The sequence below is a fragment of the Telmatherina bonti genome (genome assembly GCF_933228915.1).
Source record: "Telmatherina bonti genome assembly, chromosome: 19".
Classification (NCBI taxonomy): Eukaryota; Metazoa; Chordata; class Actinopteri; order Atheriniformes; family Telmatherinidae; genus Telmatherina; species Telmatherina bonti.
This window is the reverse complement of record NC_136617.1, coordinates 19,739,545-19,762,066: the sequence shown is the minus strand read 5'-3', so window position 1 is coordinate 19,762,066 and position 22,522 is coordinate 19,739,545. Positions and strand designations below refer to the sequence as shown.

At 38.8% G+C, this 22,522-nt stretch overlaps 1 protein-coding gene across 1 annotated transcript; it reads left to right on the top strand.

The window, feature by feature from the left end:
* Window positions 1-15,742: 15,742 nt before the first annotated feature.
* fam8a1a (family with sequence similarity 8 member A1a) lies at window positions 15,743-17,955 on the top strand (the record flags this gene model as incomplete). The annotated part of the gene is made up of 5 exons (XM_079258237.1): window positions 15,743-16,112; window positions 16,399-16,519; window positions 16,818-16,941; window positions 17,566-17,705; window positions 17,811-17,955. The coding sequence occupies 5 exons, from the start codon at window positions 15,743-15,745 to the stop codon at window positions 17,953-17,955; spliced, it is 900 nt and encodes a 299-aa protein (XP_079114363.1).
* Window positions 17,956-22,522: the final 4,567 nt, after the last annotated feature.

Sequence of the window (22,522 nt, the reverse complement as noted above, 5' to 3'; positions counted from 1 at the left end):
TGAATGTCACAATGAACAGCTAGCAAAGATTAAAGTTGCGCCTGAGTTTCTGGTGTCCTTGTAGTCAATCCATATGTCTGCAAGTTTTTGTGAAAATATCAGTTAGCTGCACTGATTGTTGCACATTTTAAGTCTAGGATTTTGATCTTTTATCTTTAGATAAACTTATGGCTTCCCTTCTTAAACGGATGCACTTGAAGATGAGTTTGTGGTTTAATTTTTAACTTTGAATTCAGTTTATCTTCATACAGTAGCAATTCACGTCATCTCAGGGCACTTTACGGAAAAAAAATCAAATCAAGCCAATTCATTTTTATTTAATCGATATTCATACAATCTAATTCATCATAAAAATGGACTAGCAAGGGAAAACCAACAGATTGCATTGAATCTTGACTTCAATTCAATCCTTCATCCTGAGGATGCATGGAGCAGCGGGTGACCGTGGAAAGGAAAAACCTCCATTTTAACAAGAAGGGAAACCCTCCGAAAGAATTGGGCTTAGGGAGGGTGTCCGCCTAACTCCATTGGTTGGAGAGGACAGGAAAGAGTGACCAACAGGACTGCAGCTTTTAACTAGGGAGACCTGCTGGGAGAGAAGAAATACAAGTTAATGATCCCAACACCGTCATACGTTTATACATGGAAACTAAAGAGCAGAAAGACAAGAAAGGAGGCAAGTGCTCAGTGCATCATGACACGTCTGTCAGCACTCTAAGCGTATGGCAACATATCCAAAGACATAACTATAAGATCAATAACAAAAGGAAGGTTTTAAGCCAAATCTTAAAAGTTGAGAAGATGTCTGGCAACAAAACTGAGAGCTTCTTTCCACAAGAGAGAGGCCTGATAGCTAAAGGCTTATAATTCTCTGTCAGACTCTGGGAACCACATAGTAAACCTGATGTGAGCGAAGAACTTTGTTAAGAATAATAGAGCTTGGTCGTGAAGAGCTTTATATGTGAGGAGAATAATTTAAAATTCTGTCCTTGATTTAACAAGGAGCCAATGAAGCGAAGTTAAAACTAGAATATTTTCAGGGCATATTTGGAGAAGGCCAACAATGAAGATCTGCAGTAGTTCACCTTGAAGTAGCAAAAGTGTGGACTAGTTTACTTTTGCATCACTCTGAACAGGATTTTCCTAATTTTAGCAATATTACGTAGGCGTAAGAAGCCGGTTCTAGAAACCTGCTTCATATGTGAGCCAAATCCTTGTCGAAGATAATGTGAAAGTGTGGCATCACTGTAGTACTGGAAGCCAAATTAATGCCACCCAGAATAATTACACAGCTAGACAATTACAGGGCTAGTATTTCAGGTCCAAAAACAACAACCTTAGATTTGTCTGAATTTAGGAGAAACTTCAGAAAGGCGCAGAAAGGTGATGTTTCCAGCACAGTTTGGCCAACTTTGGATCTTTACATGAACATCAAACCAGACATCTACATTGTGCTGTTTGCCTTGTTATTTAAATGGTCATAAAACTCCTGCTTTGGCTTTAATTTGTGGTTACTTTGTGTTCGAGAGTCCAGGTTAAACTGTCCACAAACTACACAAATAAGCAAAAATATAAGTTTTTGGGAAATCAATACACACACTACAAATACACACAATAATATAAATGTATAATAATGTATAAAAATACACACAATAGTAATAGTTTAAAAAAAAACTTCCTTGGTTTTACCAGGCCATAATCATCTTGCATATTATTGGATGTGATATAATAGAGAATAGAAACGTTTTACCAATACTAAATTTTCTCCAACATGAATCACTTCAGCAGCACCGCAGATGGAATCTTCTATAAAGGACAAACAAAATCCATCAAAACTTTATATGTCGCAAACGTTTGATGCTTTACAGCCAAACTTTTGGAGACTTTATTTGAAAAGCAGATTAGTTTGAGGTTTTAACTTCTTTAACTTAGTCAGCTACTGAAACGAAGCAGAAAAGAAGTCCTGGCCTCTGCTTCTATCCTGTCTTTATGTGACAGCTGCTCAGACGGTTGTGGATTCTGGGTGTAAAATCACTCCAAAAGGCACATCTGCTGTAGATTGACTTACAGGTGCACGGCTTGAAAGTCCACAGGCCTCCGCATCACTTTGTTTGGATAACTGCAGGGAATGCGGCTGATCTCCATCTCCTTGTTTTATCTCTGACATCTTGCATCAGTCGTCCATGGATTTTCTCTAATCAACTACAATGTAATTTGGGAGCGAGGTCTTGAAAGATCTTAGAAATAGCAAAAATAAAGTGTCTTTCTGCAAGTAGTTTGCACGCTTGACCTGATATGGAGGGTCTGATTTTAACCATGGGAATGAAACTGGATAGAAATGGACATCTTATACTTCTTTGCAGAATGACGAAATGGGAGAATGTTCAGGAATAAGGCAGAAGAAACCTTATTGGAGTAAACTGATTGTGGATTACATTAATAAAAAAATAAATGTGATGCTCAATAGAGTTGTTCTCAATCAAGAATATTTATTCTCATCTGATGTGTGTGAAAACACACTAAAATAGTGTGCAAGTTTCACTGCGTGTGTGTTCGTTCTCGTGCCTGAGAGGCTGAGAAGTCTGTTTGACACCGGAGATGTTTTGTTCAAAGACAGATGGTATTGGACATCAGAGGAATTATCTCACATCCTTTGCATTACATCTGGAAAGAACCACTTGAGCAGCAGCGTTGACACCCTTCCTCCACTTGTCCCCCGTCTGTCCTCGTCTTCAGCTCAAACACAAACACGTTTTATGTTCAAGTGCATCAACAGAGCAAAAGATGAAGCATGATGAGCTTTAACTCTGATTTATATGTTAAGGATGCTGAACTGCACGTTTGACGGCTTGTAGCGTTGCAGTGACATCATGTTTGTATGGAAAAGTAACATTTCAGTCCAAACGATGTAATCTGGAAAACAGATGCAAAATCCGGGACAAACTTGTTCCTGTTTAATCTCACATCTGAACCAATGGGTAGATAAGCAGAGCCAAGCAGGTAACTGTTTAATGAGCAAGAGATCATTTTGCTAATTTTGTCAGACATTTTATTAAAATCATTTACATTAATTTCATTTAATCATTTTTTTTTATTTTATTGTGGGCGTCTTATATTTAATTACGAAAAAACTTAGTCTCCTTCTTATGGATAGACTTTAACATTCAGAACACAGACATATTCCTCACAGTTATAAAGTCTATGATGAAAACAAACTTTAATAACTTATTAAAGTAGCTGTAGCATCAAATTGGGATTCCTTTAGCTTTATGCACTTCATGTTCACTAATGTTCTCAGTCTGGCTTGTTGAGTCTCAGTGGCTTTAGTTTCAGGAAAACTTCTATAAAAACACAAGCAGATTATCTTTCTCCCATTCTGTGTTTATTGACTCAGGTTTCTGCTGAAGGCGGTACAACCTTGAGATCAGCCCACACCTGCTCTCCAAAAGTGTTTTTTTTTTATAAAGTGTGCCTCCATGTTTATTATAAACCCTTCGGTGTCATCTTGTTTCTTCTCCACAGTATTTATGTGTCACCGAGGCTTACAGGGAAACTGTCTCCAGAGCAACAAAACAGCTTAGCAGAACCATGAGGTTCACAGAACTGCAGGGGAGGCTGGTTGCCATGCAACAAGATTTCTCTGCTGATAGCTATCCAGTCTGTCCAAATTCTGATTTCATCAACAAGTTCCTGGGTGTTATACAAGCTGTGCCCTGTGATGGAACAACACAGACTGTTGATTATCTTCATAAAATGGTCGCATTGATCCCTGCATCCTCTTCTGACACCCCCCCCCTATCCTGTATCCTTGCGTGTCGGTGTTTAAAGCAGCTTTGCTGATGCTTGAACCCCTTGCAATCAGTTTCACAGTCAGAAGATCAACTCGACTGTGCCACATCGAGCACTCTGCTAGCGGTCAATTTAAAGGCACATTTACCCAAACTGATTAGCAACTTTAGATATTAGCATTATGTCCTCCTACCCCACCTTGTTTTGTACTCTGCTTTCCTGTACTCTTCTCCCCTTGTTCTCTACTCAAAACTTGCCCCTCAGCAGGTGCCCTCCAGCTAAACACCTCCCAGTTCAGCTTGGTTGCCCTCTCCCTGGATTCCTCAGCGCCTGTGTGGCTCCTCTCAACAAACCCTCACTCTGGCTAAACACCCCATCAGCCCATTTTAACACACATGCTTTCTTTATTATAATAAAAAAAAAGTCTACCTTTAATTAAATCTCTAATTCCAGTGTATATGTGCTTGTGGGTTTTACCAATTTTAAGTCTTTTTCAGTGTAAACTTTTTCCGCTGTTCAGCTTAATGATGTACTTTCTTTTATAAAGGTGATGTTTTCATACCAGTCGCCCCAAAGGGAGCATATGGAGGAAGCTCAAAATATAACTTCCAACAACTATAGTGTAAATGAGGAAGTGCATTTTTGCCTTTGAGAGCCCCACAAAGAATCACTGTTTTTCAAGTCATCCCAGCAGGAGTTCCTGTCAAAGATTAGTGTAGAGTGAGGCCCCTCCAAGTGATTGTGAAGGCTAGAGGAAGGATGGGGGAAATCTTTAAAGTGAGACTATGCAAACCAAACCCTACACAATGGTATCCCCCTCCCCAAGAGAGCAGTGCAACTCAAATCCTGAGCTATGGCTTCGCTGTACAAACATGACTACTGGCTTGCCTTTTGGTCTGCGTTGTGTTTTTTGTTCACAGACAGAAGAAATGGCAAGTATAGCAACAAAAGCTCAGGAAGTGTTGATATTTTTTTACTCTGAATACTGCAGAACTCATCAGAGTATTGGGCCCCATCTCTGCACACATCTCCTGTGCGTCAAGACATGTGATCTGTAATCTGAAAGGGCTGGTGTTGAGAGGTGGGGAGTAAGAGGAAGAGGTGATCTTTGAAGTGAGAGTGCTTGTATGATCTGTGTTGGTCTTAAACCTGACGGGAAGATGGCCTCTTTTTGTTCACATCAAGCATTCATTTTGCTCCACTCACAGAAAAAACTGAGCCAGTCACATGCAGATTGCTTTATTTTATTGCAACAGAACGATGCTTGAGCGGAACTTCTGTGAGGGGAGAAGTGACTTCAAACACATTGGAAAATAAAACGTGTATTGATTTTGCTCTGCTGAAAGGACTTCTGACAAAAAAAACAAAAAACAAAAAAAACCCCACAAAAACATTGTTGCTTGTGTTTTAAAATATAAAATGGAAGAACATTTGAGATTTTTTTTTCCAAAAATACAAACAGGTTCCCATAGATGACAGCACTAATCAGTGGGTTTTAGTGGATGTGTAATGGAGGAAAAACACAAGACACTCGCAGACAAATACAAACATGCTGACCTTCTGCTGCAGGTGGTTTAAAAGAACAGGGTTGTTATTTTTAAGGCCAGACTATGCTATTTGTCTGCCCTTGTTTCAACGCTTCACACCAATTTTTTTTCCAAACTAAATTAAGCCTTGCAACAACAAAGACAATCGGGCCACACAGGAAACTTTAGGAAGTGAATGTCAGAGTTTAAACTACTGAACTTTATCCATTTTCAATTCATTTTGTTTGGTCGAAGCAGTCTGTGGTTTTTGAGCCTGCATGTTTAGACTTCAAATTGAATTTTTAAGCCACTAGAATATTAATTAATCTGTTTTTCCATAACATTTTAAGTAAAATATGAGTTACTTTTTTCTATACTTTAACAGAGTGAAACTGAGCAACTGATGCTCGTGCAGCAAGACAGGGTCATTAAAATATAGTAGCACATATCAGGCGACTCTTGTCACAATTTCTGATCCAAAAAAAAGAAGAAAATCCATAAAAACACACAAAAGATTGTATAAAAAGGCAATCTGGATGAAAAGGTCAAAAGATGAAAAGCAACAGGAATGTGTGTATAATCAAAACCTCAGCATACAACTACACTGCTGCAAAGAAACTCACCAGAAAACATCTTATAGCCTCTATAAGAAAACAAAGCAGAGAATCATCAGGAGCACATGGAGAAAACAAACATGTAAAAACATGAGCAGTAACAGCAACATCCCAAACTGACCTGTGACCTGTCAGTCACATCTTGGGTTCATGAAGCTGCATGGGATGCTGGCAGAGGAAAAAACAGAACAGTCATTATACCAGCAAATTCTGCTGCAAACTGAAGCCCTTTATAAAAAGCAATGTAAACACATGGGATGAACCACAATGGATTACTACAAGAAAATATGGCCAGAGATGGTCTCTCGAGGCCACTACATAGCCCTGTACAAGCCTAGCTTACCACTTTCAGTGGGAAGCACCAAGCACCTTTTAAAAAGCGGATGTGCTTCTCTTCCTCTCATCTCCTGTGGTGGCTGGCATGGTGCCTACAAGGTGCCAACTTTCCCTGTGTTTTGCATTTGTGTTTGCTGTTTGTATATCTTTTTAGTTAATTTTTTTCACGTTATCTGGCTTTTATGCTCTTTAGTCAGTCATAATTGGGTCCTCACTCATGTGTGTTGCCGTTTGGCTGTTTTTATTGTCTTCTTTTCCTGTTATGTGCTGTTGGTATGAGGGTGCAGTCTAAGCCTGATGGCGATGTTAGATGTTACACAATCTTGTCCTTCAGCTGTGCGTGTGTTTGTGCATGAATGAGACACAGGTGATTAGTGTTAGGACTCCTTTCCTGTGTTTTTTTTTTTTTTTTTTTGTGGTGGTGGTGGGGGTGGGGGTGGGGTGGGAGGTGGGGGGGGGGGGGCAATGTCACACGTGTGGTCTCTCCTGGAAAATACAAAAATGGGCAAAGAGATAGAGCTGAGAGGAGGGCTCTGAGCGTGTCATGGATGATTGACATCTAGTGAACTCTGACCTATCTGTAGCTAAGCGCTAACTCAGAGAACCCGAAGCTAACGGGAGCAAACCAGCTAACGGTGGTAAGTCAGCTAAAGCTAAGTCAAGTTGTTTAGTGGCTAAAAACTGCCGTTGCTCTACATTCCTCCTTCTTGAAGCGGGAGATCAGATACCTGTCAATCAAAAGGACACACCCCTAAATATGCGGAATTTTGATATGAAATTACTTCTAAACGGAGAAGTGAGAAAAAATTCACTCCCCCCTACAGTAGTCATGAAGGTAAACCTGACATATTAAACCTAAAATGGATTTTTGTACCAGGCTGTAAACAAGTTTATTTCTGCTGTGAAGTTGGCCTTTTGAACATGGGAGTCCTAATGGAGGAGGGGGGAACTGCAATTTTTTGCACTTCCGTATAGGCCTCACTTTTAATCGCTGGAGGCTCTGTCCATCTTTCATCTCCGGTCTATGGGTAAGCCCCATCCCTAGCATGTTCCCCTATCTTTGCCAAAAGGGTAATTTTCACTCTTGCATTTTGTGCAGGAGTGTTGTTTTGATTTTACTGATTGTTTTTTTTTTTTTTTTTGCTAAAAAAAAGTTATTTATTTTTATATTGATTAATCTCTGGCCTGTGGTGTATTTAAGAACTTGGGAGCCCCATGGTCAACTGAAGTAACGCTATCATAGTACAGGTAGAAAGACTGAGTTTTTGCCATTAGCACATATAGTTCCAGATTCTGCAGCCTCACAGATATGGAAGCGTTTTGCAAGAAAATTTAGACATATTTCTATATTCTATATTTATATTTATATTTTGCATATTTGATTAAAACAAATTAAATAAACAAAAACAAAAAAAACAACAACTTGGGGTTAAAAAGTAATAGTGCTTTCAATATGAAATATGTCATCTTTTCATTTTATGCCATATGCATTTTTGTCATTAAACTGAGAAAATAATTAGCCTTTGTTATTTATTATATACTCAGTAACAGATTTCCCCAGACAGAGCACAGACAGTTTGGACTTTATATGGCGACATGGATTAAAATAAACAAAACAAAAAACAATCAAACTGGAAAAAAACAATAGGCCATTGGGAAAGTTGGCTTGACTGACACTTTGTGATGTGCTTGAAGCAACAGACAGTTCCCGACAGTGCACTGCAGAGATAACCACAGTCTCTGATAGTCGGGAGGAAAAAGGAAGCCATTAGTCACAGACTGACCTTTCTTCAAACTGCTTGTAAACGAGCCTCTTAGCAGCATTACCCAAACACCAAAACCTCTTATAACCCTTCAAGTAAGATTAACTGAAACACAAGAAAATCAACTTCCTTCAAAGCTGATCAAGTTTTCATTGTCCATGTACTTACTGTATCACCTTAGTTACAAACGATGGTACAGCAAGGCTGCAACACCTCCCCCAAAACTGCAAAAGATATTTTTTTAGATAAAGTTTATCTGAGTAACCTCTTATATGAGATCTGTGGGTTTACAGCTGCTAAAGTTGACATCCGTGTGAAACTCACCAGGAAAGAACCCTGCAATGCACAGCTGCACATTAAACAAACAAGCGCCTCATGTGTGAGCCGACTCTTTTGTTAGCTCTTTGTCTTGTCAGCCACCTTTGATGGAGGAAAAAGCAGAAGGGAAAGAAATCAAGCACGTGATGGATGACAGCAGAGTGAAGGTCAGAGCGAGACACAGTGAAGCACTCTAAGAGTGTTTCACTGGTAATGACTTTATCATTTTTTTTGGACCGTTGAGCAGGTTAGAATAAAGGAAGTGCAGAGCTGAGTGACAATTCCTTCGGACAACAGAAGGACTGAAGAGGCAAAAAGCAGAAGACCTGAGGAAAAAAAATCTGGTTGAGCAGAAAGAGGAGGACTGGGACCATTATAAGCACCAGCAGGGTAAAGGTGCAGGATGTTTAAGATGCAGGAAATAAAGAGAATTGGGTGAGGGATAAAGCAACAAGGAGGGGGTATTTGCTTGAAGCAGAAGCTGGTGGGAGAGCTGTTACACTCTATGTTCCCCTTGGGTGTTCCTGTCAGGGCTTCAGGGAAGCAGATATAATTTACTTAATTGGTTCTCACTGTTACATATAAGACATAGCAGGGATTTTTCTCCTCTTTAGGCCAAAGGTAACAAGGACTTCCCTCTGCTGCTTCAGCACATTAAGTAGCTGTTGCTCTAAATACTGAGATTTTTTTATGTTTCTGCTGCACAAAGTTGTAGTTGTTACAACTACATTTGTTTGAGGGATGAAAAGTGGATTTGAAAAGGTACAAAGTGCAAATGACAGACGAGAGGAACTGTATAAACACGATAAACTCTTTGATCTCTGCGTGGAATCAGTGAATTAGAGAGATTACTCCCATTTGAGACGAGAAGAGCAGTCTGTAACTGCATGAAATGAAACATGAAATCCCAGATGAATTGCAACCGCTTGGAGTAACTAAACACATATTACACATAAATCACATGACAGCTGCCCTCTCCACCCTCTCAAAAACAGGATGTGATCAGACCCTTTCCACGCATTCTCTGGATGACAGATTAATGCTTTGTTCATTTCTTTAACCTGTGACCCACTAGGCACATTCTGTGTGGACTACATCAGTGCGCTTTAACCTTTGTTTGCAGTAGGAGTCTCACCCAGAGGCAAAATGCCAGAACAAAACAAATTAGCAGGAGAAAAACTGTGAAATACAATTTTACCCTGTGGACAAACTTTGGAAGACTTAGAGTCACTGATTTTTATTTTTTAAAGGATTGTCAAATCTGTGTTGGGTAAGAGCAGTGAACTTTTTATTAAACTGTGGCCAAATTCCACATGAATGTGGGAGTAAGTATTTTAACACTGAACTGTCGGTGTTGTCAGCCAGCCTGTTAAAAATGATTAAACTCTGCTTTTCCAGGAGTTAACATAACCACTTAGACTGGAAATTGTCCTTAAATTTTTAACAAGCAGAATAAATGTTTTCAACAAGCATTCAATTTTATTAGAAAATATTCTCAAAATTTCCTGCTGAGTTTGCTGAGATTCCCTAGCTATACTAGCAGTGAAGTACATCATGGTTCCAGTTTGGGCCCTATTCTTTCTTCATTATAATGTGTATGCTAGGGCTGGATAATGGCATAGTGGTTAGCACTGTGGCCTCATAGCAAGAAGGTCCCTGGTTTGATCCTGGGCTGGGATGAAGCCTGGACAGTGACCTTTCTGTGTGGAGTTCTCTCTGGGTACTCTGTCTTCCTCCCACCATTCAGAGACATGCGTGTTAGATTAATTGGTTATTCTAAATAGGAGTGGTTGTGTGGCCCTGCGATTGACTAGCAAGCTGTTCAGGGTTTACCCCACCTTTTGCCCAAAGACTACTGGGATAGGGTCCAGGTTCCCTGTGACCCTTCATTGGATAATGGTTAGAATAATGAATGTGTATGCTTACTTTTTACAAGTATCACAGCTTGTAAATGCTTTTTATAGCCAAACAATTATTGTTGGAGGTATCTTCCCCAGTCTCCCCAAAGTCTTCCAGATCTTTGAGATTTCTAGGCTGTCTGTGACGCACTGCTCTTTTAAGATCAATCCATAGATTTTCAATTATGTTGAGGTCAGGAGATTGTAAAGGCCATGGCAAAACCTTCAGTTTACGCCTCTTGATGTAATCCACCTTGGATTTTGAGGTGTGTTTTGGACCATCATCCTTTTGTTGAAGCCATCCACTCTTTAACTTCAGCTTTTTCACAGATGGCCTTAGGTTAGCATTCAAAATTTGTTGGAAACCCATTGAATCAATTTTTCTTTCTACTTGTAAAATGTTCCCTGTACCACTGGCTGCAATACAACTCCAAAGCATGATTGATCCACCCCATGCTTAACAATTGGATAGAGGTTCTTTTCATTAAATTATGTGCCCTTTCTTCTCCAAACATACCTGTGCTCATTCCAGCCAAAAAGTTCAATTTTAACCTAATCAGTCCACAGAACTCATGGATGATGACTTTTCCATGAAAGCCATATTTGTACAAATACCTCTTTATAGTGGAATAGTGCACCACAACTCCAGTATTAGCCAGATCTTACTGGAGGGATCATGCAGTCAAACGTGGGTTTTGACCTGCTTTTCTTACAATCCTGCGAGCTGTTCTGTCTGATATTTATCTTGCTCTTCCAGATCTTGCTTTAACTTCCACTGTTCCTGATGACTGTCATTTCTTGATTACATTCCTTACAGAGGATATTGCCATCTGAAAAGGCTTGGCTATTTTCTTATAGCCTTCTCCTGCTTTGTGAGCATCAACTATTTTCAGTTCCAGTGTTCTTGACAACTGCTTAGAGCACTGTTTCTCAAATTGGGGTATGCGTACCCCTGGGGGTACTTCAAGGCATTCTACGGGGTACCTGAAATGTTTTGAAAACATATGTCTCTTTAAAACATCCTTAAACAAAATGATATAATGTCATATAAATAGTTTACATATTTCATCCAATGTAAGTATACATTCATAAACTGAATTTACATATAGATTTACACCATTTCGTTCCTCCCAAAATCCCACATTCCGACGTGAATTGAACCTCATCCGTTACGAGCCGAAGCATATTCGTAAGTCACTGTCGCCTTGACAACGCCAACATTGGAGTCATGATTGAAGCGTTGTAGAGATTTCAATGTTTTGCATGGTTAAAAGTTTAATAAACCAAACACAAGCCACAAAGTGCTGTATTTCATGCTTTTTTCTTAACCAAAAAAAACTTTGCGGTGGTTAGGGGGTAGGTGACTGAAAAAAATATTTTACAAGGGGTACTGTGTTGCGAAAAGGTTGAGAACCACTGGCTTAGAGGAACACATTGTGCTGATGTCAGATGAGTCAATTTAAAACCTTTGAGATTGACATCACCTGGTCTTTCCAGACACTAATTGCAAACAATACAGGAAACTGTCAGGTCTCAGCTGTCCAAAGGAGGGAGTACAAGGTACTAACTCTGCAGGGTGCCCAAACTTTTACAGACGTCACTTTTTGATTTCATTGATTCATTCATTATCCTAACCGCTTAGTCCGATGAAGGGTCGCGGGGAAGCTGGAGCCTATCCCAGCAGTCTTTGGGTGAAAGGCAGGGTACACCCTGGACAGCTCGCCAGTCCATCGCAGATTTTTTAATTTCTATTTTTTTAAAAATTTAAGTCATGGAAATAAGATCTAACTTTTTGGACACATTTGACACGTCTTATCTGTAATCTGATGCCTTTTGGAGATTTGGCGGAGGAAATAGTTGTCAGTGGGAAATACAACCTTTAAATTGGCCCACTACATTCTTATTGTCACCTGGTTTTGAGGACATTTGGTGTGTTCTTTGAATGTCCCTTTAATTTGACAAACATATCAGGGCAGGTGTCAAGACGCCTCAGTAAAGTGAAAACCAACATTCCTTTGCATAACTGAGACAGTACTTCATGATTTTATGACTTCTTATGTTAATTCTTTATAAGTTGGTGTTGATCAGTCATGACTTTACCAACAGGCTTTGCAAAATGCAGCAGCCTGTCTTTTGTCAAGAAGTGACAAACTCCCATCACAACTGTCTCTATATACTGACTTCATGTCTATTACAGGATCCAGTTCAAGATTTTATTTCTTGTTTTTAAGAATATCAAAAGCATGGAACCACCTTATCTTCTGAGCCTTTAAAACTTCATATCCCAAAACACTGATGTCTGAATTAATTATTTTTTAAAGTTTCTAGATCCAGGCTGAAAAGCCAAGGTGATAGACTCTTTTTAGTTGTGACTCCCTAATTTATGGAAAAACCGCTTCATATTAGAGCCACTCAGACACTCGATAATTTTAAATCTTTCCTGAAAACTCATTTTCTTTAGTTTTTGGATCTGGTTGAATAGTACATGCAAGCACATTTTATCAGGCAAGAAGTGATTTTTTATTTTTGTCATTTTTTTTCTTCGAAGTTTTCGTTGTTTGTTTTCGTTGTGCTTTTGTTTAGTACTTTTTTCACACTCATACAGTTTGTGTAGCATTTTGGTCAATTGTGGTTGTTTTTAAATGCTTGACTTGACTTTGAGAAAAATCTGTTAAAAAAAAGAAGGAAACAAAATGAATATAGAGACAGACATCATGACCAATCATGCATTATATCAAGTTAAAATAAATAACTTGCTGGACAAAAAAAAGGTAAAGAAAAAGAAAGAAAAAAGGAAACAGAAACAGAAGCAGAAAGAAAAAACTAATTGACCATTGTTCATCATTGTTTCTAACATTTAGGATGTATTGGGTACACTAGTGTGTACTTCATTTATGCTGGAAGATTTAAAGGACCACTAATAGACACAAAATACACCAGAGCTCAATTGTTAGTTTTATATAAAAAGATCTGAAATAAAGACGTGATATGGTAAGTCTTGATTGAAAAAAACAAAAATCACTCCAAAACTGTAGAGTTTTGTGCATATTGTACGTTAGAAATAACAAAATATTAAAAACCTGAATGGATTTGCAAACTTTTTGTAGATTTATTTCATGACCTTGTTCCATTAGTGTATGTCTAGGAGTGCTGTTACACATCCTGTTCAGACACAGCAATCTGTTTCGCAGGAACTCTGTGAACTGTGTGTGCTATTTAGGCCAGTCAATGCATTCCTCATCCTTCCGTCTGTCTCACACCAAACAGTGTGCACAAATTCTCTATCAGGTGTGTGGCTTTGGGCCTGTGGTTTGCCCCCCAAATAAACTTGATCTTGCAAGAGATGTTCTAACCACACAAAGGCTTCAAGTTTCTCCAAGTTTTTCTATTTTTGGGTAAAAACCTACAGCTTCATTCTGTTTTTAAAGGTTTTTAACACCTGTTATGTTACTGTAAATTTTCTTTTTTAAATGCCAGTGAGGTCAATTTTGGTGGTATTATGTTTAATATTCACATAAGATTACCTTATCTTATGGTTATCTGACTAACGATGCATGCCTGCTACATTTTTTTCATAACTTCAAAACAGAGATCAGTAATTCTCAGCAGTTAGACTGAATTTGATTCTTAATTCAAGTCAAATAAAAACATATAAAACAATCATCTTACACAGTTATCAACCACGTCACCTCAATTCTCTTGTACATTCACCTCTTTTCCAGCATGCACACTCAACACACATTTACACCTCCAGTAATCCCACCAGGTTGTTGGGTTTCTATGGGGGTCAGCGTTTGCCAGACACAGCTTTTATTTGGACCTGATTACTTTTGGGCACAGTCATCGCATGGCCTGTGTCGACCAGGATAACGCTCATTGGCGTGCGCCTCACTGACTCTATTCACGAGGCCAGGCACAATCATGTAGAACTGGCAGACCTGACACCTAACCCAAAGAGTCAGGCCAGCCCAGTCAGCAAATACAATGCCCCCCCTCCCTCCCATTTCCCCTTTAATCATAGCAGAGGGGGGAGACAAATAGAGATTGGGAAGACAAAGAAAAGGACTGAGACAAGTAAGAAATATGAGCAAATGGGTAGTGCAGAGTAGAGTGACTTGGATAGAGGGAACTGAAGAAAAAGACGCATGTGTGTATGTGTGTGCGTGTGTGTGAGAGAGAGAGAGTGCAAAATGTCGCTTTTCATCAAGCACGACTCACCAGTCAGACTTCAGCTTGTTGATGACCCTTGTGACCTGTTTGGATGACCGCTGATTTGCCACACAGTTCATAAATCTGAAATTCCTACATGTGGTGGAAGGCCATGACTCATAACTCCCACTATTAATAGGGAGCATCTCGGTTAAAACATCTCAGTATAACTGACTTCTTTTTCACACTAAATGCACAGAAAAGCAACTTGACCTAAGACGTCATAAAGTAAGAGGAAAGCAAACAGGCTAAAAGTGAATGTTAAAACAAAATATGAGGATCTATGACTTATACATACAGTAAAGGCTACATTATTCTGTTAGCTGAATTTCATGTGCAGTACATCTAAATTTGGATCAACAGGCTGTTGCTGCTCTCTTGTGGAGAAGTCTGGGATGTTATATGCTGGAAGTAAGCTCATGTCAGGACCCAAATTTGCATTAATCTATATTCTTCATGAGTCTGCTGTCAAATCATTTTTTTTTTATTACCTAGTGTTTTTATTTATTTATTTTTTTTAATTGATTTAGTCTGCATTGCTAGCACTGTAGCAGAATGCATGTGGTCAACTGCTTAACCCATGGATGACTACCAATGACTACATGACATGTACGTACATACATACATGAGGTATGTATATATATATATATATATATATATATATATATATATATATATATATATATATATATATATATATATATATATATATACCTCATCAATGCTCCTGTTTGTCTAGCTTACTGGCTATTTTCTTTATTATGGAGTTAGACAAAAAAGCTGTTAATTAAATGTGTCAACAAAATGTAAAAGGAATGTTTCAAACTGTTTAATCCAGAATTAACATGATAACCATTGACCGTATGCTGTTGACAGGCGTCATCAGGCAAAAAAAAAAAAAAAAAAAAAAAAAAAAAAATACAGCAAGCGCCTTTAAATAGGGTCGTACCACTTGTAAAAGCTGCCGGGGGATTACAGAATAATCTGTACAAATCTTTTTAAATATTTTTTTACATTAGTGCCGCAGGAGAACTAGGCAGTGTTTTTTAAAGCTATATTTAAAAGAAAATATATAATTTAGAGTTCCCTTTTTTATTTTTTACTCAATCGATAAACTTATCTGAAAAGTGACTTTTAACAACGAAACACCTACTTGTTTTTACTGAGGTAACTAGCGCCTCAACAGCAAACGGCTAATAAACCGATGGAAGAAGACTACCTAATGGTCTTAAACGCTTTCCCAGTGAGGCTAGGTAAACTGGTGAAGTTAGTCAGATACATTTGAGACTATGACGGGAGACAAATGCCGCGGCGTACCCGAAGCTGATTCGAAACAGCCTCAAACAAGTGCAACAACGGAATATTGCGCTAAGTTGCAGCAGTGGATGTGGCAGTATTACTGGGGGTATGCCAACTGGCAGAACTGGTTGTCACTGTCAGCTTTGCCATATCCACCGCCGTGCTCGACCGCTCTAACACCGGGTGAACCTGCTACGATCACCGGCGGCGGGCAGCAAGTTTTTGACCCGCGGAGCTGGTACGGCTACCCGAATCCTTTCAGCATCCCGGCTTCCTCTCCTCCTCCGGCTGGCGAGCAGAGATCTGCCACCACCGATGCCCGGCCAGCCCAGCAGCAACACGGGAATCCAGCTCAGGCAGGTAGGTTTGTTTGGTAAAGTATTGACCTAGGTTATCTAAAACATCTTTCCGTTTCGACAAATGAGCGTGGTTCTTAAAGACTAAGCTAGGTCACGAGTTCAACTGGAAGCTGGCTTAAGTAAATGTGCTCGTGGAAACAAGCTTAAATACGTGTATCCGAGGTCTGTCCTTCGTTCATTTCTGGTGATTTTCAGAAGATCTGCAGTTTATCTTTAATAAGCAAATAAAACTTTAAGATTTAAGTTAGCCATTTATAAGCCAAACACATGTTTCTATGTTTTTACAGGACGTGAATACACAATTCCCTCTCCTCTCCAGAGGTTCCTGGCAGAGACTGTGGATTTCTTCATCCTGTTTTGTGTGAAGGCCACCATTGTGTTGTGGATCATGCATCTGAGTGGTATGAAGTGAGTAAAGCCATCAGTGTTTTTTTTTTTATTCCCTCTAAAACATGCTCAAACTCAGGAGGAAAACAAGTAGTCCCATAAAAATATGCTAATGTTTTGTTTAAATATTGCACTTTGGATCCTTCTAATAGTAAAAGTCCACCATGTAGATTCACTTCAGCTTATCTGATTGTGTTTTCACGATGTAAACTTTAACTGCACTGCTTATATTATTACTTAATACTAAGTTAGATGTTCATTCTCCAACTCCACGCACACATTGCTCAACTGTCTCTCCTTTTTTTGTTTCTTTTTAAAGAGACATTGCCAAGTTTATCACCCACTTTATTGTCGAGGAGATTGACGAGAACACATCTATTGAAGATCTGCAGAAGATGATGGCTGTTGCTCTGGTTTATAGAGTACTAGTGTGTATCTATGAGGTGGGTCACTTTTCATCATGTCATGATGATAATCGTTATGTGTGTGTGTGCTGAGGTCAGCCTCCATGATACAGTCTGTTTTGCAGAGGTTTTTAAGATGTCCACAAACACACAATCTGACAATGATGATTATACACAAATTTATTGAATAAATGTTTTGAATATCTAGATAATTCTCAGTGTGTTGTCACCTCCAGGAGGAGCTGATTGCCTACATTATGCTTTTTGTTTAATGAGGGGAGTCACGGGGAGCCTGTTCTTTGCAGCACTATATTGTTTCCCGTTGAGGACAGTGATGCAACGCTGCATTCATAATTACCTGAGATGAAGTCATGTATCACATGTGTTGGATGTCTGTGTCAGTAGCTTTGTGTTCCCAGGTGGGAATGAAACCTGGGACATTCAGGCACCTCAGCATCAGACTTGCACCATCTGGCATGAGGCCTTTTGTTTCTAGGGCTTGAGTGTGTGTGTGTGTGTTTCTGTAAACCTAAAACTTATTTATTTATTTATTTCAAATGATGCCTCTAGTTAGTGTAATTTTGTTAGTAAATTATGACTCTTCTGTATCACAAAACAAAAGTACAGTGTTCAACTGAGGATGTGTTGCTCTTGTCCAATCAGACCATCTGTATTTGGGGCGCTGGTGGTGCCACTCCAGGGAAGTTCCTGCTCGGTCTGCGGGTGGTTACATGTGACACGTCCACTCTGATTCGACCCAACCGCGTGCTTGTGGTCCCAGCATCTCATGTCTCCCTCTCTGCGTGAGTGCTGTTTCTGTTATATGTTCATTTTTTAGTGTTTGTAGTGCATTTAGCAGCGTTTATCAGAGTCTTATCTTGTTTTTATTTTTTCCTTAACATTCACAGCTCCACAGTGCGGGCATTGAACAAGAACTTCTCCATTGCTTTTCTCTTTCCCGTCTTCATCACGCTCCTCTTCTTCCAGCACAACAGGACTGTGTATGACATTGTGGCAGGCACCATAGTTGTCCAGCGCAGAGGTGCCAGATAGTACGTTCTCCATGACTGATTTTTCCTTCACTTGGTTGGTTAATGTCAGAGGACAACACACCAGTGTGCAGCGAACATTTAGCCGATTGAATCTTATTTCACTGAACTGAGTGATGCAAGTGTGTACTTCACTGGATGGAAGCTAAACTGCACTTTAAAACACCATGTGTTCAGATTTAGCAATATGTTGTCGAGGAGAGAGAGAGAGAAAAAAAAAAAAAGAAGAAAAAAAGTTTTAATTGTACGACATTCAGTTTTCATTACCAATCTTACAGCCAAACTGTTTGGACGCCCTCTGAAGTGTTGCAAGTTGTGACAATTTCTAAATGATGAGAATCTCAAAGGTTGCTGTCTTGAGATATCTAAAGACTTATTTCCACATGATGTGAATTTTGATATATTTGAAATGTCACAATACATGTAGTTATTTATTGTGAACCTGAAAGTGTCTGTGGGAAGGCTTTGCTATCTGGTGACTTTGGCGACCCCTAGTGGCAGATGATCCCCACTATGCATTATTTGCTTCTTTTTTTGAGGAGGTATTGGCTGGTTAAACTTTTGATCTGCTAGTTTTGTTACATTGTAATGAACTTATGTTCTCACAGTGAAATTTGAAAAAAGGGGACTTAAACTTATTTATTTCCATGATTTGTGCCTATGGATGCTTTAAAGTATTTTGAATGGTGAAATGTGACAGTAGACCTCTTGTTAGGTTTAAATCTAAGAAATGTATACTATTTTATGCTTATTTCTACGCATTTTGTGACTCAGGACAGCTCTTGGCTCCAGTGGCATTGGTGTCAGGTAATCATAAAGATTAAATGCATCTGCTGTTGTCAGATTTCTATTGAACAATGTGAGACTTCTGGTATTAAATGTTCATATTCATGATTTATTCAAACCAGTTTCAGATTTATCAATGGGATTTTTAGCTGTTTTTATAATCTTGTCAACATCTTTTTTTGTAACTCTACATGCTTCATAATCATGCTGACATAAAACCCGTGTCTTACATCAGAGATGTAAACAGAGGATAGAAATGATCAAGAAAGGAATAAAAGTTACTCAATGTTTTACAAGTGCTAGTATGTCTGTTAGGCATTACATGAATTTGTGCTTTCCCCCCCCCCCCATGCTGTCATTTTTTCATTTTCTTTATATGCAACTATTTGCAGACAAATGTGTTTAATTGTAATGTAGAAAATAAAAAAGCAACAGATTATCAGAATTATAATAATGAAAAAAAACAAGCTTTAACTGTTTGAAGGACACAGCTCTGTTAGTTTAATTGTCAGACAATATAAGAGCATTGCTGTTGCCAAGAGGGGGGAAAAAAGAGATTAACCTAATTTTCTTCAACTATTGCCTGAGTGAATGATTGTGCTATGATATTGTAGAAATACAGATAAATAGGATAAGATTCTATGTGAGCGCATCACACACTTGATTAGTGTGAACCTTAATGCCAGTGTTGAGCTGTTGCCACAAATGTGACTTTACACCAGAATACAGACACAAAGATGATGGAAATGACTTAAACTGATTGGTAAACTTTATAGGTGTATTTTCAATGTAATGTTTGTTTTTCTATTAAAGGGTCTTCCTCATGCTGAGGAATCAAGTTTATTTAGAAAAACGACATCCTTTACTGGTTTTCCACAGTTGCACTTCTACGGCCACACCACATGGTGACAGCAAAGATCAGAACAAGCTTGGATTCACTTAAAAGAGGTGAAACATTAATGTTTTTGCACATGATCTTTAAAGGATGTGATCAAGCACAACCAAAGTTTATAATAACTACCAAGCTTTAATTATTATTTATACTTATAAATAGGTTCTGACAAATAAAAAAATGCAGCATGCTATTGCAACTTTGATGTTCTTGTTCGTTCCTGAAGTCAAATGTAAATTCTTCTTGTTGTTAATCCTCAGACTGAATTTGCGCTCCATCGTGACATCTGCATCCATCTTTGGGTTAGGCTTTTGGCTTTTACAATCTCTTTTCTGGAAAAAAAAACTATCAGTGCATGAAAAGCCACTGGCCCAGGGGCTACAAAGCAAAGAAAAAGAATAACATGGATAACTGATGATACTTTTCAGAGAATGCGCTCCTAATGGGGAAATAGTTGCATGTACAAAAAGGAAGTTAATTGCGGGGTTCAGTGTGTTAAGAGACTGCAGTGAGCTGCAGAGAAAAAGAGAGGTTTTAATCTGTGTGTATGTGTTGTGTACATTTCGTACAGTTTCCTTTTATACTCTGGGCTGAGCTGTTAGCAAGCAAGGTAATAAGTAAACTATAAAGTACATTAGTCAAATACAAAGCAGAGGTAATATAGAGCAAAATGGAACTAAACTTTGTAATATGTGTTGGGATGGGAAGGAAGACGTCAGCCAGTCCATTTTCAGTTCTAGGAAAGTAGGTCTGGAAAGATTTAATTTGTTGGATTCATGTGTGATAGTTTTCTGATTAATGTGTCTTTCCACAGAGGAGGGCAGACTGATAACGTCCCGTGTGAGCTGTCTTTCCTAAAATGATTGCACCTGCCCCTTCCACATAGCTCCTTAGTTTAATTGCTAAACATGTATGGATCTTAATTAGAGGATAATTTATGTTTTTAGAAGCTGTTTCTTTCAGGGAGTATAAACTAATGGAAAAAACCTGACTTTTAAAAAAAAATCTCTTTAGATTATGTTTTGCTGATTTACCTAAAAGTTGAAGTTTTATAAGCTGCGTTTGTGAATTAGTCACAGGCTTGTTATAGAGTATAAGCCCGGTAGGAAGACTCGGAACGGTAGTTTTAAAGTAGCAACCATCAATCAAATGAGTTAGTAATCATCGCCAGTCGCTTTCACACTGCAGCATACACAGCAGAGAAAGTGCAGCTTCCCATTTAAATATTTTTAACCTTCTGTTCTGACACTGACCTGCATGTTTTCATCTATATTTTTATCTGCTAAAGTCTGGCCTTCAGGTATGATCTAATCCACTTGCAGCTTCCACATAGCGATTTTTGCACTCATGCAAAGGTACAGAGTATGCAAATGCAACATCCTAATTACAAATTCATAATATTCCCCGTACATTTAGATCTAGTAGAAGTTTTTTTTTTCTAGATTAAACTCCATTAATAGCTTTGAGGCAATGAGAAAATTAGCCCTCTGTTGTATAATCTCTGCATGGAAAAACTATCCAAACATTTTGTCTGCCATTGTGCAAGATTTTAAAAGTTCATCGCAGCATTTTGTCCTTCAGTTGCAGGTTTTTTGTGCTGAGAGTCATAAGTTGTTCTTCATGTAAGAGAACTGAGAGAGGCTCAGCAATAATTAAGCCTCCAGTGGCTCTAATACAAATTTTGCAGGGAGACGAAGTGGAAAGAGAAAGCAACAGAAAGAGGGGGATTAAGAGAGAGACAAAAGCCCACAAGGAAGGAAAGGATTGGAGACAGGAGTTTAAAATGAGGCGAATACCAAACGAGGGGGGAAAAAAGTGGAAGGAAAAGGGAGGAAGAATGGAAAGGAGCGGGTGTGAGAGTCTGAGGGACACCATGCTTGAAAATTCTCTCTGATCTTTGAGCCTTGGGACCAGAGGCGATGGAATACCCTGCAGAACTCTATTAAAATTCAACCAGCTTCACTTAAGCCTTCAGTTATTATACAAGAGATGCCCTACACATCTCATCTTTCTGTATGTGCATGCAACATGAGTGCAAACGACACACAGCTGCATGCTCACAACACAGCATGCAACATGAATATGTTGACATCAGCTGTTCCGTGAAACTATTAAACTAAAAATATCTGTTCACATTGTCTTATATTCCGTATTGTCTTAGAGCACCACAGATTTGCATGAATGGTCACTTTAATCATCACTCTAGAACAACCTATAGCTGGCATCCAAGTGGACACTAAATTAGGCCTAACTTGCAGGGAATTGCTGTAAACGCCACCAGATACACGCAAACATCTTGTGTCCTGTAGAAGAGTTCTGTTCCTGTCACCTTGAAGGGAAATGCATGTCTGTTTATCTACTGAATGGTCTTCTGTGTGTTTACAAATGTCCGCACACTCTGCAGGCAGAAAGTGTACAGTGGCGTTAATGAAAACGGTGGTTTTCAGAATAAAAAGCATGTCTCTTTAAAGTTGAAGCATTCAGAGACTACAGACCTCCAGTCATTTTTAATTTGTATCTATTAGTTTTGAGTTAAAGGCTCTAATAGCAAAGTAATCTCCCGAGTAAAGAATATATTCAAAAAAATTCCTAGATTCCTGTTTACATCTCTGAGATTTACTGAAAATGTCATCAAAGTCCTTCCATAACTTTTGAGTTATGTTGCTAACTGACAAACCAACACCAGCAAAAATGGTGGGGAAGAATCAGACAAACTAGAACCAGATGTAGTCAAATTGTGGTCTGTGAAACCAGAGCATTGAAGCAAAAGATACTGGTACGGTAATAGTAACTAAAGGTCCAGATTATGGCATAGAGTTGCCCATAGCAACCAGACCTACTATATAGAAACACAAATTAAGACGTAATTAATTTAATGTCACATGGTATGATT